Source organism: Myotis myotis, unplaced genomic scaffold (genome assembly GCF_014108235.1).
Source record: "Myotis myotis isolate mMyoMyo1 unplaced genomic scaffold, mMyoMyo1.p scaffold_m19_p_45, whole genome shotgun sequence".
NCBI classification, from domain to species: domain Eukaryota; kingdom Metazoa; phylum Chordata; class Mammalia; order Chiroptera; family Vespertilionidae; genus Myotis; species Myotis myotis.
Window position 1 is genome coordinate 1,255,763 of NW_023416352.1, and position 20,061 is coordinate 1,275,823.

The window sequence follows — 20,061 nt, forward strand, 5'->3', positions numbered from 1 at the left end:
TGGGCGCTGGGCTCCTGCCGACTCCGAGGAGGTATTTATAACCACGGCCTCGGCTTGCCCTCTTGCACGTAATCCAACCCGGGAGCTCGGGGGCCTCCCACCAATCTCGGGGCAGAGCTCGGAAGCGTGCTCTGCCAAATACCAGCGGGAACCAGCCCTGCTCGAGGGTTTTTTTGTTTGTTTTGTTTTGCTTTTTTCATGCTCTCGCTTTGATCCCCAAAGTCCGTACTCGAGCGCCCTCCTCCCTCAGACCCCGGAGTCGGTTCCCAGCCCATTCTGGACCCGCGGAGCCCCAACACCTCTAGTCCCCATCCATCCCCAGCACCCGCAAGCCGGGGCTCCCTGCCCACGCCCCTCCCCCGGGAGCCCCGGCCCCGCCCACTTCCCTGCCAACCCAGGAACGCGGGTCCCTTTGCCCCTCCTTCGGGCCGGGAGTCCGGGAGTCCAGTTGCACTTTTCACCCCCCTGAACCCGACCCCTGCTGCTGCGTCAGGGAAACGCTGAGTGACAGGTGGCACCTGCCTGCGGGTCGGGACGCGACCACCTGCCTCCGCGGCTCACCCGCCGCCACGCCCCGCACCTGCTCCTGTCAGTCCGCCCGCCCCGCCCGCCCCGCCGCCCAGGGACGCGGAGGAGGAGCGAGCGGGGAACCCCGATGTCCGCCCCGCCCCAGTCCCTCTCAGCCCCAGCTCCCGCCCCTCTCACCGTCCCAGGCGGGGCTCCCAGCACGCCCCAAAAGAGGGGGGCTCCCCAGCTGGTGGGGTGGAGCTGCAGCCTCCAGCCTAGACCTCGGGACTCAACCTGCTCAGAGCACACACAGCCACACCAGCCACCGGTGAGAAGCCCCTGGGGTGGGGGTGGGGGTGGGGGTCAGACCCACTGAACTCTTCGGTCCCCTCTCTGGACTCAGTCCCTCCCCACGGACCATGGTGGCGGGCAGCCAGCCGCTCCTCCCCGAATGCAGAGGGAAGAGGCTTCCCCCGCCCAGGGGCCTACCAGGTCTCCTTCCCCTCTTGAGCCAGGATGTTGGCTTCTAGCCCCTCAGAGTATGAGTTCCAGCCCGTCTCCCCTTTCTCCTTCCTCCCTTGCATAGACCCAGGGGCCCAGGGTTTGCCTTCTTAGGGCCTAGGAGTCCCAGACCCCAAGTCCTTTCCCCCCCAGGGTCCAGGAATTAGGGCCCTGAGCCCCGCCCTCGGACCCAGAAATCCAGGCCCCCAGCCCCTCCTCCCTCAAACCCAGGAGCCCAGGCCCTCAGCCCCTCCTCCCTCAGACCCAGGAGCCCAGGCTCCCAGCCCCTCCTCCCTCAGACCCAGGAGCCCAGGCTCCCAGCCCCTCCTCCCTCAGACCCAGGAGCCCAGGCTCCCAGCCCCTCCTCCCTCAGACCCAGGAGCCCAGGCTCCCAGCCCCTCCTCCCTCAGACCCAGGAGCCCAGGCTCCCAGCCCCTCCTCCCTCAGACCCAGGAGCCCAGGCTCCCAGCCCCTCCTCCCTCAAACCCAGGAGCCCAGGCTCCCAGCCCCTCCTCCCTCAGACCCAGGGGCCCAGGCTCCCAGCCCCTCCTCCCTCAGACCCAGGAGCCCAGGCCCCCAGCCCCTCCTCCCTCAGACCCAGGTGTCCAGGCCCCCAGCCCCTCCTCCCTCAGACCCAGGGGTCCAGGCCCCCAGCCCCTCCTCCCTCAGACCCAGGGGTCCAGGCCCCCAGCCCCTCCTCCCTCAGACCCAGGGGTCCAGGCCCCCAGCCCCTCCTCCCTCTGTCCCAGGGGTCCAGGCCCCCAGCCCCTCCTCCCTCAGACCCAGGGGCCCAGGCTCCCAGCCCCTCCTCCCTCAGACCCAGGGGTCCAGGCCCCCAGCCCCTCCTCCCTCAGACCCAGGAGTCCAGGCCCTCAGCCCCTCCTCCCTCAGACCCAGGAGTCCAGGCCCTCAGCCCCTCCTCCCTCAGACCCAGGAGCCCAGGCCCCCAGCCCCTCCTCCCTCTGTCCCAGGAGCCCAGGCCCCCAGCCCCTCCTCCCTCTGTCCCAGGAGCCCAGGCCCCCAGCCCCTCCTCCCTCTGTCCCAGGGGTCCAGGCCCCCAGCCCCTCCTCCCTCTGTCCCAGGAGCCCAGGCCCCCAGCCCCTCCTCCCTCTGTCCCAGGGGTCCAGGCCCCAGCCCCTCCTCCCTCAGACCCAGGGGTCCAGGCGCCCAGCCCCTCCTCCCTCAGACCCAGGAGCCCAGGCCCCCAGCCCCTCCTCCCTCTGTCCCAGGAGCCCAGGCCCCCAGCCCCTCCTCCCTCAGACCCAGGGGTCCAGGCTCCCAGCCCCTCCTCCCTCAGACCCAGGAGTCCAGGCTTCCAGCCTCCTCTTCCCTCAGAGCCAGGAGTCCACCCTCAAACCCAGGAGGGTCTCCTCCTCCCCCAGGATCCAGAAGTTGTGGCCCAAAGCCTCTCCGGTCTCTGAGTCCTTCAGGCTGTTTCCCTGCTGCGTCCAGGTGCAGGGGCAGCCTCCTGACCTCCTGCAGGGGTCCTGCCTTCCCCCCTGTCCAGGTCCCTATCCCAGCCTTGGCCATGACCCTGGCGGCTTCCTCCCAGCGCTCCCAAATCATTCGCTCCAAGTTCCGCTCTGGTGAGATGTAGGGAGGGGGTTCTCTGGGCTGGGGAATACCCTAACTCTGGGAGTGTGCAGGGTGGGGTGAGGTGGGAGGGGGGCGGTGGGGCCCGAGAGGTAAGTGTTTTTCTGTGCAAAAGAGCACTCGTGCCTAAAGGAGGCCTCAAGTTGTGTTGGCTCAATGAGTGTGCAAATGGCTAATGCAATGCTGCTGGGAACGGTGGGGAGTGGAGTGGGCGGGTAGAGGTGGGTGTGCAAAGGGTCAAAGGAACAGGGGCTTAACCTGACACGCGTGCAAAGTGACGTGCACAGAGCGGAGACTTCAGAGCAGCCGGGTGGGACCGTGAGCTACCAGGCCTCGAGAGGGTCAGCGTTGTAGCTGAGGTCCCAGCGTCGGTGGAAAGTGTGCAAGTGAGTGAAACCAGAGGTCAATGCCCGTGTAGGCAGAAGGCACTTGAGTGTGCCAATGAGTGTGCTGCGCGGCTGGATGGGTGCAAAGACACAATGACCCAAAAGAACAAGGAGCGTGCAAAGAGTGCAGGTACACAAGAGCAGAAATGTGTGAAGGGACCAGATCCTGACTGTGCATGTAAGTGTGCTACTGTGGCTGCGCGAGGGGCAAGCCAGAGTGAGCCGAGGGTGAGGAGCGAGTGTCACAGGTACATACAAGGGCACGGTAGTGGCGTGTGTGCAAAACTAGGGCCCAGGGGAATGCGCGTTCGAAGGTGGGTGTGCGCAGGCAGTGCAGAAGGCCGAAGTGCGTGCGAGGCGGAGCGCCTGGATCCAGCGGGCGAGGTGCAAACGGGCCAGGCTGCCAAGAGGGCTGCCAAGAGGGAGGTTGTGCCGGGGGTGGGTGGGCACACACTCCTCCAGGGGGCAGGTGGAGCCGGGGGGCAGGGCTGCCTCCTGCCTGCACGCTGGCTGGCACCTCGCCCCAGAACGGCTCTGGGCCTCGGCGCTCTGCTGGCAGGGAGCAGGCGGGAGGCCCAGGAAAGGGAGCGGGCTGCCTGCCCACCGCCCGCCGCAGGGCTGTGTGTGTAAGGGGGCTGGGCACGCGCGTCCCGCCAACAGCAGCAGCTCGAACCGCCTGCCAGGCCGGGCTCCTGGACACTCCCTGCCGCCTCTCTCCTCCCACTCCCTCCTTCCCTCCACAGTCCTCCAGCTCCGGATCCACAGACGGTATCAGGACCGGAGTAAGTGTGGGCCCTGCACGGGAGGGGATGGCGGCCCCTCTCCCCCGGGGGGCCCCCTGGAGTGCAGCTGCCGGGTTTCCTGGCTGGTTTCAGAGCCCCAGTCCCTCTGCCCTGGAGACGCCGAGACCCATCCTCTCGGAGGTCCCAGGAGTACAGGTCCCCTGCACCCCACCCCTCGGAGCTCCTTGGTGTCCCCACTTCCAGTGAAATGCGTGCACCCAGAAGAGAACGCCCCAGGCTCCACCTTGGGTGCACACCCGAGTCTCAGGACGTGGCTTTCAGCTTCTCTCTCTCCTCAAGGCCAGGAGTACTGGCCCCACCCCTGTTCCAGCAAACCCCCAAAATCCCTGATCCTCAGCCACCGCACCCCTTGGGGACCGAGGCCGGGATTCCTGACTTTCTGGAGCGTGGAAAAGTCTGGCTTTCGAGCACTTCTGCCCATAGAGCCACAAGTCGGGGCTCCCAGCTCCCACCACTTGGGTTTCGCTCCCTGGTCCTGCTGCCCCACATGGGGGCGGGGGTGGGGTGGGGGTGACCGAGGCCTCCGGGCCCCTCCTTCCCACACAGCCTCTTCCTCCCGGCCCGGCTGGCTGCCTGGAGGCCTCGCGGGGCCCTTCACCTCCTCTCCAGTCTCCGACCCAGATCCGTGGATCTCAGCCTCCGGCCCGGCTCTGGCCCCCATCCCAGCCTCGCCCTGCGGCCCCGCCTCCTTCCTCTCCAGTCCTGGGGTCCTGCGCCCCGAGCCCCCACGCTGCCCTTGGAGGCCCCAGAAGAATGTGAGTCTGCACCAGAGGGAGGGGAAGCCCCCGGCAGCCCGGCCTCGGTCCTCAGTCCCGCTGGCCTCTGCCCCTCGCTGGTGGTGCCCAGCTGACGCCCTACTTCGCGTGGGGCTGGCCAGGGAAGGAGGAACAGGGCTGCGGCAATGACGTCACACCTGCTTTTCCAGGCGACCCCCAAGACCACCCAGCGCTGGAGGGTGGCCGAGCCCCAGGGGAGCCTGACCTACCACCAGTACCTGCCCCCAGAGCCCAGGCAAGGGTCCAGGGCAGACCCCCAGGCCCCAGGGCCGGCCGGGGGGGCCCCGGGGCCGCTTCCGTGGGCAGAGACAAGCGCACAGCAGCCGCCTCCTAGGTATGGCCCCCATTTCTGTCCTCCTCCTTCACGCCCAGAGTCCAAGGTCAGGGGCGGCGGCCCATAGACCCCACTTCCCCCGGGACGCCGGAGTCCAGTCCCCAGCCCCTCTCCCTGCAGTTCCCCGGAGGCCCCCCTCAGCCCCAGACGAGCCCCCCCTTTCCCACGCCCGGGAACCGGCCTCCTGGGTTGGTCCTCGGAGACCCCGATGCTGGGCCCGGTCCCCCTCTGACCCGTTTCCGCCCGCCGGCCATGGCAGGATGAAGGCCACCTCCCTCCCCGCCGGCTTCCCCGGGGTCTCCAGCCCCGCGCCGCCCCCGCACAAGTTGGAGCTTCAGACCCTTAAACTGGAGGAGCTGACGGTGAGTGCGGGGCAACTTCCCGGGGGACCTCTCCCTCCGTGGGGGGACCCGGAGGCTGACCCTGCGGCTTCTGCCCATCAGACCCAGGAGCGGGAGTGTGTGTGTGTGCGTGCGTGTGTGCGTGTGATCCAGGAGCGGGTGTGTATGTGGGTGTGCGTGTGTGTGTGTGATCCAGGAGCATGTGTGTGTGTGTGTGTGTGTGTGTGTGCGTGATCCAGGAGCATATGTGTGTGTGTGTGTGTGTGTGTGATTCAGGAGCGGGAGTGTGTGTGCGTGAGTGTGTGTGCGTGAGTGTGTGTGTGTGTGACCCAGGAGCGGGAATGTGTGTGTGTGTGTGTGTGTGTGATAACCAGGAGTGTGTGTGTGTGTGTGTGTGTGATAACCAGGAGTGTGTGTGTGTGTGTGTGCGCGCTTGTGCGCGCTTGTGCGCGCGTGTCCCCGGTCACTCTCGGGCTCCGCCGTCCAGCCGCCCGCGCCCAGAGCCCGCCCAGCGAGGCCTCTCCCCGCCCCGCCCCAGGTCTCGGAGCTCCGGCAGCAGCTGCGCCTGCGGGGCCTCCCGGTGTCCGGGACCAAGTCGACGCTCCTGGAGCGCATGCGCGGAGGCGCCCCATCCCGCGAGCGGCCGAAGTCGCGGCGCGAGGAAGGTCCCGCGGGCGCGCCCTGGCCACGCCTCAGGCCCAAGGCCCTCGCAGCCGCCCGACGTCACGGCTCGGTGAGGGCGGGGCTATGCGCGTGTGGGCCAATGAGGAGAAGACGCAGCGGGCCGGGCGGGAGGTGGAGAAGGGAATTGCCGGGGAAGCGCGGGGCGTGGTTAAGAGGAAATAGGGGGGAAGAGAAGCCAATGAGAGAATAAGGGGCGTGGCCAGGGTCATCAGGGAAGGGCCGGGCAGGGGCAGGGGGTGGAGCCTCGGGTTAGGAGTGGGCGGGGTCGCGCGAGTGGGCGTGGCTTATAGGACCATCCTCTGGGTTCTAGTCCAAGTCCAGCCCAGCATCTCCCCCGCCGCCTCTTTCTCGTGCCGTGGGAACCCACGTGCCCACTCCGGCTCCGGCTCCGGCTCCGGCTCCGGCTCCCGCTCCCGCTCCCGCTCCGGCTCCGGCTGCAGAACCGACCCCTTCCGCAGCACCAGCCGCAGCAGCCCCGACTCTGGAGCAGGAGCTGCAGGAAGCGATCCGGAGGGCGCAGGTGAGAGGCCGTGGGCAGGTGGTCTCCGGTCGGGATTCGGGCCAGAGTCCCAGGTTCACTCCGCTTCTGCCTGTCCGTCCGCAGTTGCTTCCGAACCGGGGCATCGATGACATCTTGGAGGGTCAGGACGAGCCTGATGGTAAATCCGAACTCCTAGATTTTGGGGCAAAGGGGGGCTGAGGTTCTGGACTCCTGGGAACGGGGAAACCTCTAGCGGGCTGGGGGCCGGACCCCCGCCTTCCTAAGCTCACCCTCCATTTCTTCCCCCGCAGACCTGCTGCCCCCTATCCCCCTGGACTTTCCTGGCTCCTTCGACGTGCTGTCCCCTTCCCCAGACTCTGAAGGCCTCTCCTCTGTCTTCTCTTCCTCGCTCCCGTCCCCCACAAACTCCCCATCCGCCTCTCCCAGGGGCCCCACGGACTCCTTGGACTGGCTGGAAGCTCTGAGCGGGGGTCCTCCGCTGGGCTGCGGCCCCCCAGCCCCCAGCATCTTCTCTGCTGATTTATCAGACTCCGGCGGCCCCCGGCTGTGGGACCTGCTGGAGGGTCCATGGTGATGGATTCTAGGGTTTCAAGGGACGGAGAACCGGTAGGGACGGGGAGTCACAGAGACGGACTCCCTGAGGGAGGGGTTGGAACCCTGCCCACCCCAGACCCAGGATCAGAAGCAACTCTCATCTCACCTGGGCCCTAAACTGCTGCCGAACACGCCAACCACCTGACTGTCCCTGCCCGACCTCCAGGGCTGTGTGCTGGGGGCCGGGAGTCTCATTCGCTGCTGGCCGGGCAAACAAGCTGCTTGCTGCTTCCCGCAGACCCCTCTCCGATGTCTTCTTCTCATCCCGCCAGCTGCGGGGCTACCTGCGGCTGGGGCACCTGGAGGCTGCTCTATGCTTTTGGGGTGCAGAGAGGGGGAGGGAGGAGTGGGGAGGGAGGACCGGGAGCTAGACCCTTGGCTTCTGGTTGGAGATGAGAACATCAGAAACGGCGTGTCCCAGGTCAGATTCTGAGCAGAGCCTGAGGCAACACTCCTGTGTCCATGACTTCTTAAAGAGGTGCTCCCAGGAGAAACCAAAAAGGAAGGGGTGAGCCAGGACAGCGAGGGGGAGAAGACCAACAGGAGGGTGACGTCAGGTGAAGTCCCCATCTCAGCCCAACCCCGGAGGATGAATTAAGTTGCAGGGTCGTGCCCGGCTGGTGCGGCTCAGCGGCTGAGTGTCGACCCAGGAACCAAAAGGTCACCGGTTCGATTCCCGGTCGGGGCACACGCCTGGTTTGCGGGCTCCCTCCCCAGCAGGGGTGCATGCAGGAGGCAGCCGATTGATGATGTTTCTCTCTCGTCGATTTTTCTACATCTCTCTCTAAAAATCAATAAAACCATATTTTTTTGCCGAAACCGGTTTGGCTCAGTGGATAGAGCGTCAGCCTGCAGACTGAAAGGTCCCAGGTTCGATTCCGGTCAAGGGCATGTACCTTGGTTGCAGGCACATCCCCAGTAGGAGATGTGCAGGAGGCAGCTGATCAATGTTTCTCTCTCTCATCAATGTTTCTAACTCTCTATCTCTCTCCCTTCCTCTCTGTAAAAAATCAATAAAATATATTTAAAAAAAAAACAAAACCATATTTTTATTTTATTTTTTAAGTATTTTTATTGATTTTTTTACAGAGAGGAAGGGGGAGGGATAGAGAGTCAGAAACATCAATGAGAGAGAAACATCCATCAGCTGCCTCCTGCACACCCCCTACTGGGGATGTGCCGGAAACCAAGGTACGTGCCCTTGACCAGAATTGAACCTGGGACCCTTCAGTTCACAGGCCGGAGCCAAACTTGTCAGGGCTTTTTTTTTTTTTTTTTTTTTTTTTTTTTTTAAAAAAGGTGCAGGGTCGTTCCACCTTGAGGCAAAGGGAACTGGGCCTTTAAGGCAAAGGGAGATCCCAGTTTGGGTTTTTATCCCTGAATAACAAACCACCCCAAACGTAGAGTCGTGATTGCTCACAATTCCAAGGGTGGACTGGGCTCAGCAAGGCAGTTCTTCAGCATCGTCTGATGTCAACTAGGGCTGCAGTCATCTTAGGGCCCAACCAGCTGCAAAATCCACGATGCTGCTCGCAGACATGCCCGCGCCTTAGCAGGGACGGCTACTGGGCTGGACTCGCCTGGGCTGTGGGCCTCTGCATTTCTCTCGCTCTCTGCGTAGTCTCCGCCCTCTCCCTCTCCACATAGCCCCCCCAACAGAGGCAGGGACTCCTTACATGGTAGCTCAGGGCTCCCCAAAGTGAGCGTTTCTAGGGGAGGAAGCAGAACTTTCACCATTTTCTTTAAAAAAAAAAAAAGATTTTTATTGATTTCAGAGAGGAAGGGAGAGGGAGAGAGAGAGAGAAACATCAATGATGAGAGAGAATCATTGATCGGCTGCCTCCTGCATTCCCCCTACTGGGGATCGAGCTGCAACCTGGGCATGTGCCCTGACCAGGAATCGAACCTTGACCTCATGGTTCATTTGTCAACACTCAGCCATGGGGGCCACACCGGCCGGGCACCATTTTCTACTGGTTAATGCAAGTCAGGCCAATCCAGGCTGAATATGGAAGGGGGAGGGATAGAGAGGGCTGGAGGTAACAAAGGGGATAGGGGACTACTAAATGTGTTAATATCAGGGTGGTGGTGGCATAGTCATTGGAGGCCGTATTTGGAGACTTGCTATTATACCCCTCTAGTTAGTCACGGGCTATGGGTCCTGAGAGGAGGCTGGGACACAAACTCTCAAGCACTTTGACCCCACGGGTGATCCTGGCAAGAAGGTCACAGGGTAATTGGTTAGCAGCAGAGTTTTAAAATGTACATATTAGTATTGTTCAGGTTTGACGAAGTCAACAGATCAGGATCTGATTGCCATTGAAAAGAGAGTTTGTTATTCTCAGTTCCCAAAACAAGGGAATACTCCTGCCCTAGTCGGTTTGGCTCAGTGGATAGAGCGTCCGCCTGCGGACTGAAGGGTCCTGGGTTCGATTCCCGGTCAAGGGCACATACCTCAGTTTCAGGCTCGATCCCCAACCCTGGTTGGGCGCATGCGGGTGGCAACCAATGGATGTGTCTCTCTCACATTGATGTTTCTCTCTGTGTGTCTCCCCTCCTCCCTTCCACTCTCTCTAAAAGTCATTGGAAAAATATCCTTGGGTGAGGATTAACAACAAGGACAAAGAAGGGAATTTTCCAACCCATGCAGGGCCACATGGGGAAGCCCCAGTGTCAGCCAGGGGGCAAAGGGAGAGAGGAAAAGAGCATTTATTGTGGTTCCCTCAAGAAGGAACAGCTGAGGCAGAGCCCTAGCTGGTTTGGCTCAGACTGAAGGGTCCCGGGTTCGATTCCACTCAAGGGCACATGCCCGGGTTGTGGGCTCTATCCCCAGTAGGGGGCATGCAGGAGGCAGCTGATCAATGATTCTCTCCCATCATTGATGTTTCTATCTCTCTCTCCCTCTCCCTTCCTCTCTGAAATTAATAAAGATATATTTTTTAAAAAGGAACAGATGAGGCAGGTGAGCCGGTGTGAGGTTGGCTAATGCAAGTGATTTCAGCAGGCTCTTGGGTCCCCAGGTGCCTGGAGCCTGGCCCTGGGGCAATCAGGCAGAGAACAGTGTCCTGGGAAGTGGCTGTAAGTCCAGGCTGTGGGTTGCTAGGTTTGCATAGGAAAGGCCTGTGCACAGGCGGGTTCTTTGTTACCTCCAGGAAGTAGCTGGCCCTGTGGGGGGCAGTCCCTCCACTGTCAACAAAGCCCCAGATGTCAAAACACCACAAATACTGTATATACAGAAGAGGAACAAGGCATCCTTCATGCACAGAGCTCACAGCAGCTGGGGGCTGGGTGAACAGAGCTGGTAAGGGGACCTGGGCTGGCCACCAGCCGTGTCCACTCCAGGTGGGAAAGGACACGATATCAGGACAATCCATGTGACGGGACCGAGAGCCCGTGGCGTCCCCTTGCCTTGCTGTCAGTTTCCTCACCTGTACCTACAGCCCCGTGTGGCTGAGAGTGCCTACAAACGGCCTGGCGTGTGTCGGGATGGCCGAGTGGTCTAAGGCGCCAGACTCAACCTGGGCCTGGCACGAGAGACGTGCCAATGAATAGTGATCACCGTTATTAGTTTACAATCAACAATCCTAGGCCTCGACGTGTGGAAAACTGTTGGACATGAGCGACTCCCCTAAAAAAGGGCAAGGGAATGCATGCTGGGTACCGTGAAGCAAAGGCAATGTTTTTTATTAATTCGGATAGGAAGGAAGAGGGAGAGAGAGATAGAAACATCAATGATGAGAGAGAATCATTGATGGGCTGCCTCCTGCACGCCCCCTACTGGGGGTCAAGCCCGCAACCCGGGCATGTGCCCTTGACCAGAATTGAACCTGGGACCCTTCAGTCTGCAGGCTGATGCTCTATCCACTGAGCCAAACCGGCTTGAGCCAAAGGCAATCTTTGGGCTTCAGAAGAACCCCTTTGCAGATGAAGTCATTGAAGATCAGAGAAGGGGAGTGATATGGCTAGTGTCTCACAGATGGGAGGGAGGGAGAAGAGAGAGAGGAACATCAGTGATGAAAGAGAATCATTCATTGATCAGCTGCTTCCTGCACGCCCTGCTGGTGACCGAGCCCGCAACTTGGGCACGTGCTGTGATCAGAAATCGAACTGTGATCTCACGCTCATTCCCTGAGCCACGCTGGCTGCGCTGGAGTGGGGCTTTCAGTTAATGAGCCCACAGCTTGAGTCCTCAGAGTTAAAAAAAAAACAAAGAGCCTCAATCTCTGCTCTGGTGAAGCTCTGACATCTGCCAAGAGAGAGTCCCGCTGCGGGGTGATGAGGGTGTTCAGGGCCGGGGCGCGTGGGACCCCAGGGCCGTGGCGCCCAGGAAAGGCCAGAAGCCGCGGGGCCATGGGCAGAGGGGTCGGGGAGCGGATTTTGCTGACTCTCCAAGGACCGGGCAGAGCGGGTGGAGGAAGCGCCTGGAAGAGGGCAGCCTTGTAGAGGCAGAACATGCAAAGCTGAGGGTGCGAAGGGCACGGCCTTGTGGGTGGCCGCTGGGTGTTGCTGGACCCTTCATGTCCGGCTGGACACGGGGGGAGGGCGGGGGGGGGGGCGGGGACGGGTACAGCCGGCCCTGGAAACATCAGGGAGGGGCGTGGTGGGCTCCTGTTTCTCTTTCCCTCTGGACCAGTGGTTCTCAACCTTCTGGCCCCTTCAATACAGTTCCTCATGCTGTGACCCAACCATAAAATTATTTCCGTTGCTACTTCATCACTGTCATGTTGCTACTGTGATGAATCGTCATGTAAATGTCTGATATGCAGGAGGGTCTTAGGCGACCCCTGTGAAAGGGTCGTTCGACCGCCAAAGGGGTCGCGACCCACAGGTTGAGAACCGCTGCTCTGGACGCTGGAAGGCTGGATCCACCTCCCTGTCCACCTGCCGGTCTCCCCCTGACTCCGGGCCCTGCCGCTGCCGCCATCTCTCCCGCGTCCGGCAGAGGGCAGCCGCGGGCCGAGTGCCTGCGGGGCCGGGGAACAGCCGGAGAGTGTGGGCGGCGGCGGAATTCTCCTGAAGGCGGGGGTTTGAATGGAGGCGCAGGCAGGGGTGAGAATTTGAACCCAGAGCCAGGGGCACGGCTTCGATCCTGCACTGAGGCGTGTCGCCAGCCTTTCTCCAGACCTGTCAGTCCCTCCCTCCTTCCCCCCCATAAGAGGGCTAAGGCTCCCCCGGGGCGGGGCGGGGCGGGGTGGGGGGGAGGAGGGAGTTGGGAAAACTGAGGTCTGAACCAACGTGGGGGCGAAGGAAGCCGGAAGTCAGCTGGGGAGTCCTGAGCAGCCCCAGGGGTCCCCTGCACCGCGCTGCCGGGGTCACAAGACTGTGGGAGAATGAGCACTCAGACGTGCCTGCACTGAACATCACACTGTCACAGATCACACAGCAGCATTGAGTTTAAATGCATGCGCCCTGACCCAGCAAGTTCACTCCTAATAATATATCCTTAAAAAGTGATATTAGCCCGAGCCGGCTTGGCTCAGTGGACAGAGCGCGGGCCTGGGAACTCCAGGGTCCCGGGTTCGATTCCGGACAAGGGCACATGCCCGGGTTGTGGGCTTGATCCCCAGTAGGGGGCGCGTAGGAGGCAGCCGATCCATGATTCTCTTTCATCATTGATGTTTCTCTCCCTCCCCCTTCCTCTCCGAAATCAATTAAAATATATATATATATATATTTTAAAAGTGATATTAGGATGCATAAAGTTTTGCAGGTAGAGCCCACAGCCAATAGACATAAATGACAAAGATATTCTCCTTGGCATTATTATTATTATTATTATTATTATTTATTTATTTATTTCACAGAGAGGAAGAGAGAGGGATAGAGAGTCAGAAACATCGATGAGGGAGAAACATCGATCAGCCGCCTCCTGCATACCTCCTACTGGGGATGTGCCCGCAACTAAGGTACATGCCCTTGGCCAGAATCGAACCTGGGACCTTTCAGTCCGCAGGCCAGTGCTCTATCCACTGAGCCAAACCGGTTAGGGCTTATTATTATTATTATTATTATTATTATTATTTTAATCCTCACCCGAGGATATGTTTATTGAATTCAGAGCAAGGAAAGGAGAGAGAGAGAGACATCCGTGTGAGAGAGAAATGCGGACTGACTGCCTCCTGTACGCAGGCATGGGCCCTGACCGTGGGTGTGGAGACGATGCTCCAACAACTGAGCCGGGGGCCAGGGCTCGTGGGCATTACTGACAGAAACGAGCAGCAGCAAACCGCCTCCACCCTTTCAGCTGGAGGAGGCACGTGCCACAGTCCACCAACCACCAACACGATGGATCCTGTGCCACTAACTACCAAAGGCAGAGGCGTTTCCTACCGGGCAGGCCGCAAGGGAAAAGCAGGCCGCCCACGTTTGGGGGTTCCATATGCAAAAACACAACCACCGCAGCAACGACTTACGGCCTTTTTACATTTATTCATTTAATTTTTTGAGTTTTTAAAGCTTCTTTTCTTTTTTTTTTTATGGACTTTCCCGCCCCCCGCCCCCCGCCCCGCCCCAGATGGCTCAGTATTTGCTCAGAATCCATCCCTTCTTTACAAATGTGTCAGGCCACCCTCAGAACACATTACATTCTCAAACTGGCTCCTGCCTGTTCTAGGCAGTTCCTTTCGCCCGTTTCCCCACCCACTGGGATCACACTGTTTTATTTATTCAGACTTAACATGGTTTTTTAACATCTGGTAGAGCTGGCCTGGCTCAGCCCTCTCTATTTTGGGAATTTTAAAAGTGATTCTCTTGGTTAACGCCCCCTCCTCCCCCGAAAGTGAAGCTTCTGGCCCCAAAATAAAAATGTGAGCACTGCCCTGGCTGGTGTGGCCCAGTGGCTAGGGCGTCGGCCTGCAGACTGAAGGGGCCTGGGTTTGATTCCGGTCAAGGGCACATGCCCGGGTTGCGGGCTCCATCCCCAGTCAGGGAGTGCAGGAGGGTGTGCAGGAGGCAGCTGATCAATGATTCTCTCGTCATTGATGTTTCTGTCTCTCTCTCCCTCTCCCTTCCGCTCTGAAATCGATAAAAATACATTTTTTTAAAAAATGTGAGAGCCATCTATAGACAGAATGCGGAACCATGGGACCCTCCTGGGAGAACTATGGGCCCCGGACAGAACCCGGGGGAGGCCAGTACTTGGAAGAAACAGCCGGGACCATGAACGTGATCTAAGTGCAAGCGCGGCCAGGGCAGCAGTGGGCATGCCGCGGAAGCTGGGAGGACTGGGGACACTGCAGGAAGCCGGCAGGAACGCACCCCCCCCACTCTCCCAGGCCCGGGGCTCCCTAAGGAAGCACCCCACACGGAGCGCTTAACCACAGACATCCAGCAAGCCAAGCCGAGCAGTGTCTCAGTCCTGGAGGCGGGAAGTCCTCCGGGGCCCCTTCCCTGCTTCTCTCCCAGCTTCTGACGGTTTGGGGACAATCGTTGGGGCTCCTTGGCAGGTAGGTGCATCCCCCCAATCTCCACCCTCTTCACATGCTTTCTCCTTGTGCGTCTCTCTGTGCCCAAACCTCCCTTTTTCACAGGGGCCTCAGTCCTATTGGATTAGGGCCCAGCCCAGTGACCGTAGCGTAACTGGGCTAGGTCCTTAAGGACTATTTTCTTTCTTTGTTTAGATGTTGTTTTGATTTTTGGAGAGAGAGGGAGGGAGAGGGAGAGGGGGAGGGGGAGGGAGAAGGAGAGGGAGGAGGAAGAGGGGGAAGGGGGAGGGGGAGGGGGAGGGGGAGGGGGATGGGGAGGGGAGGGGAGGGGGAGGGGGAGGGGGAGGAGAAGGGGAAGGGAGAGGGATGAGGGGGAGGGGGAGTGGAGAGGAGGGGGAGAGGAAGGGAGAGGGAGAGGGTGGAGGGGGAGGGGGAGGGGGAGGGGGAGGGAGACAGACCTGGGCTGAATGGCGATAGCAGAGGAGGAGAGCGAGGTCAGGGTGTATTTTGCAGGTAGAGCCCACAGAACTTGCTGGTGGGGGGAATGTGCAAGAACGCATCCAGGGTAAGTTCAAGTTTTTGGCTGAAGTGAAAGGATAGTGAGACGGGGGTGGGCCGGGGAAGGAAGGCTGGAGGGGTTAGAATCAAGGCGAGATATGGTCATGGCTGTCTTTGGGAACTACAACCGGCCACGACACTGTGTTGATTTAGAAGCGTGTAGAATCCATTCAAAAACATACGTTAAAAAGAGAGAGAATGCTAAACTAATAAATTAACGTTGGACGATTATTTGTTTTTAACAGCAAAACCTGGTCCACTGACGGCCACGCATTCGATCTATGCGAAGACGGAACTTGGCCGGTGCGGCTCAGCTGGCTGGGCGCTATCCATGCAACAAGAATTCATCAGTTTGACTCCTGGTCAGGGCACATGCCCGTGCTTCAGGCTCCATCCCCAGTAGGCGGCGTGCAGGAGGCAGCAATCATGCTTCTCTCTCTTCTTCTATCTCTAAAATCAATAAAAACATATTTTAAGGACTAGCTGGTTTGGCTCAGTGGATAGAGGGTCCCGGGCCTGCGGACTGAAGGGTCCCAGGTTCGATTCCAGTCAAGGGCACATGGCCGGCTTGCGGGCTCGATCCCCAGTGCAGGGCGTGCAGGGGGCAGCTGGCCAGGGATTCTCTCTCATCATTGATGTTTCTATCTCCCTCTTCCTCTCCCTTCCTCTCTGAAATCAATAAAAATGTATTTTTAAAAACAAAATATTTTTAAAAATAAAAAAAATAAAATAAGACTGGAAATTTGAAAGGGGGTTACTTAAATAGCTATTGAGACAGAGCCTATTAGCTGGGGAGTACGGTGGCACCCCGTTCTGTGGGCACCAAACCAAAAGAAAGGAGTCCCGCTGGCCCCGGCCGGGTAGCTCAGGTGGTTAGAGCGTCGTCCCGATACCCCAAGGTTTCCGGTTCAGTCCCCAGTCAGGGCACTTAAAAGACTCAACCAATGGGTGCTAAGTAAGTGGAACAACAAGCCAGTGTTTCTCTCTCTCTTTTCTCTTTTTATCTCTCCCTTCCTCTCTATAGGCAATTTTTTTAAAAGAAGAAAGAAAGAAAGAGAGAGAGAGAGAGAGAGAGAGAGAGAGAGAGAGAGAGAGAGAGAGGAAGGAAGGAAGGAAGGAAGGAAGGAAGGAAGGAAGGAAGGAAGGAAAAGGAAGGAAGGAAGGAAGGAAGAAAAAAGGGAGGAGAAGAGGCCCCGAGAGAGACTGCCAGCCGGTGGGGGATGTGAGGTAGTCACTCGTGCATAAATATTGTGGGGCGTGTGGCCGGTCACTCTTGCTGGCCCTCTCTGGAGCTGGGTGTGACCACACGACCTGCTTCGGTCACGGCAATGTGAGCAGCACACTCTCCCCCCCGGTGTGTTCCCATGTTGGGAGCGTGTTCCCAGTCTTCACATTCTTTCACCGCCTTCTCTTGGAAGGAAACATGGCTGCCCTGTGTGTTTCAGGTGAGCCTTCCCCAGGGCCTCCGCTCATTGGCTCCTGGCAGATGCTTGACTCAAACATCAGCCCGGCGGAGGCCGTCAGATGGTCTCTCTCAGGACAGCGAAACGGGCAGCGGCTCCGAGAGCCTCTCATGGGTCCTTGACGTGAGACGTGTCACATGTTCCACCACCAGCTCCGTGGTCCACCGTGACTGCTTGCGGGAAAGCCACAGGAGCCTTCTCGTGGGTCTCTTTGCCTTAACCTGCCTTAACCCTACAGCCTCTTCTCCACGTAGAAGCTGGGCATGCTCACACAGAAAATCAAATCATGTCACTTCCATAATTAAAACCCTCTGATACTTGGCCCTAGAATAAACCCAAAGTCCTTGTCAGCGTACCCAGGTCTTTAAGGGTCTGACCCTGCAAACGTCCCGGTCCGCATCTGGCTCCATGTGCTCCAGCCACTGGCCCCCTTTCACTCCCATGTGTGACTAGACGCCCCCCTGCCCCAGGACCTTTGCACATGCAATCTCAAGTCAGATGGGGAAGTTCATGTTGGCCACATTCATGTCAAAGTCACGAAAGTATCTGCAGACAGAGAATAGCTTGTTCTGGTTGTTCCCATTATCTGCGGCTGCATATTCGCTGCCGCAAAACTTCGTGGCAGAAAACAGTCATATTATGTTCACAGAACCTGTGAACCGGGGACTTAGATATGGCTTATCCTTACAACACACTGTCGGGAGCCTCAACTGGGTCACTGAAAGTGATAAACTGATTTGGACAACTGTGGAAGTGTCGACAGGCGTCTCACTGACATATTGGATGCTTGCGAGGAGACGACCTGAAGTTGGGCTCAGCTAACACTGTGACCCAGACACCGACATGTGGCCTCTCAGTGACACTGGGCTTCCTCACAGCATGGCGGCTTCAGATACTTTGATTTCTTACATGACGACGACGACGATGATGATGATGGCTCCAAGAGTGAACGTTCCAGCAAACAAGCTGAAAGCTGTGTTGTGAGGAAGACCAAGCTATACTGGCCACACAGAGACCAGGATGCTCCAAACTGAACTCCACGTAAACGCAGCTGCGCGAGAGACCTCGGCCGATGTCGCATGCAGCCGAGGACCACCGGCCAGCCGGCGGGATTGTGGGAAACAATAAACGGCCGTCACTGAAGGCCCCTCTGTTTGGCTATTGCACCCCTGGGAGCAGGGGCCCTGTGAGGTTCGCCGCCGCAAACGCTGACTGAGAGAATGAATGGACCCCCCTCCAGTTCACGGGGCCATGCTGGGCTCCGAGTTCTCAACAATACTCATCCCGGGCACTAGGCTGCCTGGTCTTGGAGGCACGCCAGCTACCAGCCTGTATGTCAGTCTTGTGAAAACTGGAAGAAAGGTCCCCCTCTGGCGGACTAACTAGAAAAAAAAAAAGGAGCCCTCCAGGTAGGCATGGTCCCCAGGACGCAGGCTTGGAGAGCAGCTAGCGGGCTCCCTTTAAGCCCCACTTGTCTTCTTGGCCGATCCCTTTGTGTGTGAACAACGGGCACATCAGTTCAGGGCTCCCTGCTTTGTTCTCGGCAGCCATTCCCCCCTTATCCTGGGTAAGAGCACGCCACCGTTCTCTCTGCAAGCAGCCATGCCACCCAGGAGGCAGCTCAAATCCTCGGCGGCAGCGGCCAAGTCTTAGCGAGGTGAAGGTAAGCCAATCCCAGGGTTTCATCCATCTGGCCCTGTGACGGCTCAGTGGACGCGTGACACACGTCTGGCCAACGAGGTACGAGGGGCCTGTCTCCCTGAGGGGCAGTGAGTCGCTGGAGCTTTGGAAGGTTTTCCTCCCTCTTCCAAAGGGGCCCAGGACGAGAATGAACCTGTGTTGGCTGCCTCGGGAAGAGGCTGTCTGCATGTGACAGTCCTGGGCGTGTGGCGGTCCTCTTGGGACCGTGAGGGAGTCGCCTAAGAGGAGATGATAGCAGCTCAATGAGACGGACAGAACGGGGGCCCGGCCGGTGCGGCTCAGTCGGTTAGAGCATCGTCCCAATGACCGAGGTTGCGGGTTTGATCCCCAGTCAGGACCACGTTCAGGAAGCAGCCAATGGCCCGGCCGGTGCGGCTCAGTCGGTTAGAGCATCGTCCCAATGACCGAGGTTTCGGGTTTGATCCCCAGTCAGGACCACGTTCAGGAAGCAGCCAATGGCCCGGCCGGTGCGGCTCAGTCGGTTAGAGCATCGTCCCAATGACCGAGGTTTCGGGTTTGATCCCCAGTCAAGACCACGTTCAGGAAGCAGCCAATGGCCCGGCCGGTGCGGCTCAGTCGGTTAGAGCATCGTCCCAATGACCGAGGTTGCGGGTTTGATCCCCAGTCAGGACCACGTTCAGGAAGCAGCCAATGGCCCGGCCGGTGCGGCTCAGTCGGTTAGAGCATCGTCCCAATGACCGAGGTTGCGGGTTTGATCCCCAGTCAGGACCACGTTCAGGAAGCAGCCAATGGCCCGGCCGGTGCGGCTCAGTCGGTTGGGTGTCATCCTGTGCACCAAAAGGTTCCGGTCAGGGCACATGCCTGGATGGTGGGCTTCATCCCAGGTAAGCGGGGGGAGGGCGTGCAGGAGGCAGCTGATCAATGCTTCTCTCTCACATCAATGTTTCTCTCTCTCTCCCTCTCCCTTTCTCTCTCTCTCAAAAGCAATAAAAATATTTTTTTAAAAAGAAGCAACCAGCCGAAACCGGTTTGGCTCAGTGGATAGAGCGTCGGCCTGCGGACTGAAAGGTCCCAGGTTTGATTCCGGTCAAGGGCATGTGCCTGGGTTGCGGGCACATCCCCAGTAGGAGATGTGCAGGAGGCAGCCAATCGATATTTCTCTCCCATCGATGTTTCTAACTCTCTATCTCTCTCCCTTCCTCTCTGTAAAAAAATCAATAAAATATATTTAAAAAAATAAAATAAAAAGAAGCAACCAATGAATACATATATAAGCGGAACAACAACTTGATGTTTCTCTCTCCCTTCCGCTCTCTCTCTAAAATCAATCAATAAGCCCTGACCGGTGTGGCTCAGTGGATAGAGCGTTGGCCTGCGGACTCAAGGGTCCCAGGTTCGTTTCCGGTCAAGGGCATGTACCTTGGTTGCGGGCACATCCCCAGTAGGGGGCGTGCAGGAGGCAGCTGATCGATGTTTCTCTCTCATCGATGTTTCTAACTCTCTATCCCTCTCCTTTCCTCTCTGTAAAAAATCAATAAAATATATTAAAAAATAATAATAAAATAAAATCAATCAATAATATATATGATGGGTAGAACTGGGGCACAGGTGACATTGTTGAGCTGCTGACCTTGGGCGTGTGCCAGTCTGGTCACATGAATATTTTAATTAAACAAGTTTGTTGGGCCCTGACCGGTTTGGCTCAGTGGATAGGGCGTCGGCAGACTGAAGGGTCCCAGGTTCGATTCCGGTCAAGGGCATGTACCTTGGTTGCGGGCACATCCGCAGTAGGGGATGTGCAGGAGGCAGCTGATCGATGTTTCTCTCTCATGGATGTTTCTAACTTCTCTACCCCTCTCCTTTCCTCTCTGTAAAAAAAATCAATACAATAAATTTTTAAAAAATAAATAAAAAAGATAAACAAGTTTGTTGG

The 20,061-nt window shown here is 58.7% G+C and overlaps 1 protein-coding gene across 1 annotated transcript; it reads left to right on the forward strand.

Annotated features, from left to right (window-relative positions):
- The first annotated feature begins 684 nt into the window (after positions 1 to 684).
- On the forward strand, positions 685 to 7,757 carry MAMSTR (MEF2 activating motif and SAP domain containing transcriptional regulator). Its single transcript, XM_036307273.1, has 10 exons — positions 685 to 835; positions 2,516 to 2,594; positions 3,731 to 3,769; positions 4,337 to 4,545; positions 4,716 to 4,900; positions 5,160 to 5,262; positions 5,780 to 5,974; positions 6,236 to 6,445; positions 6,530 to 6,584; positions 6,718 to 7,757. The coding sequence occupies exons 2-10, from the start codon at positions 2,537 to 2,539 to the stop codon at positions 6,999 to 7,001; spliced, it is 1,338 nt and encodes a 445-aa protein (XP_036163166.1). The 5' UTR covers positions 685 to 835; positions 2,516 to 2,536; the 3' UTR covers positions 7,002 to 7,757.
- Positions 7,758 to 20,061: the final 12,304 nt, after the last annotated feature.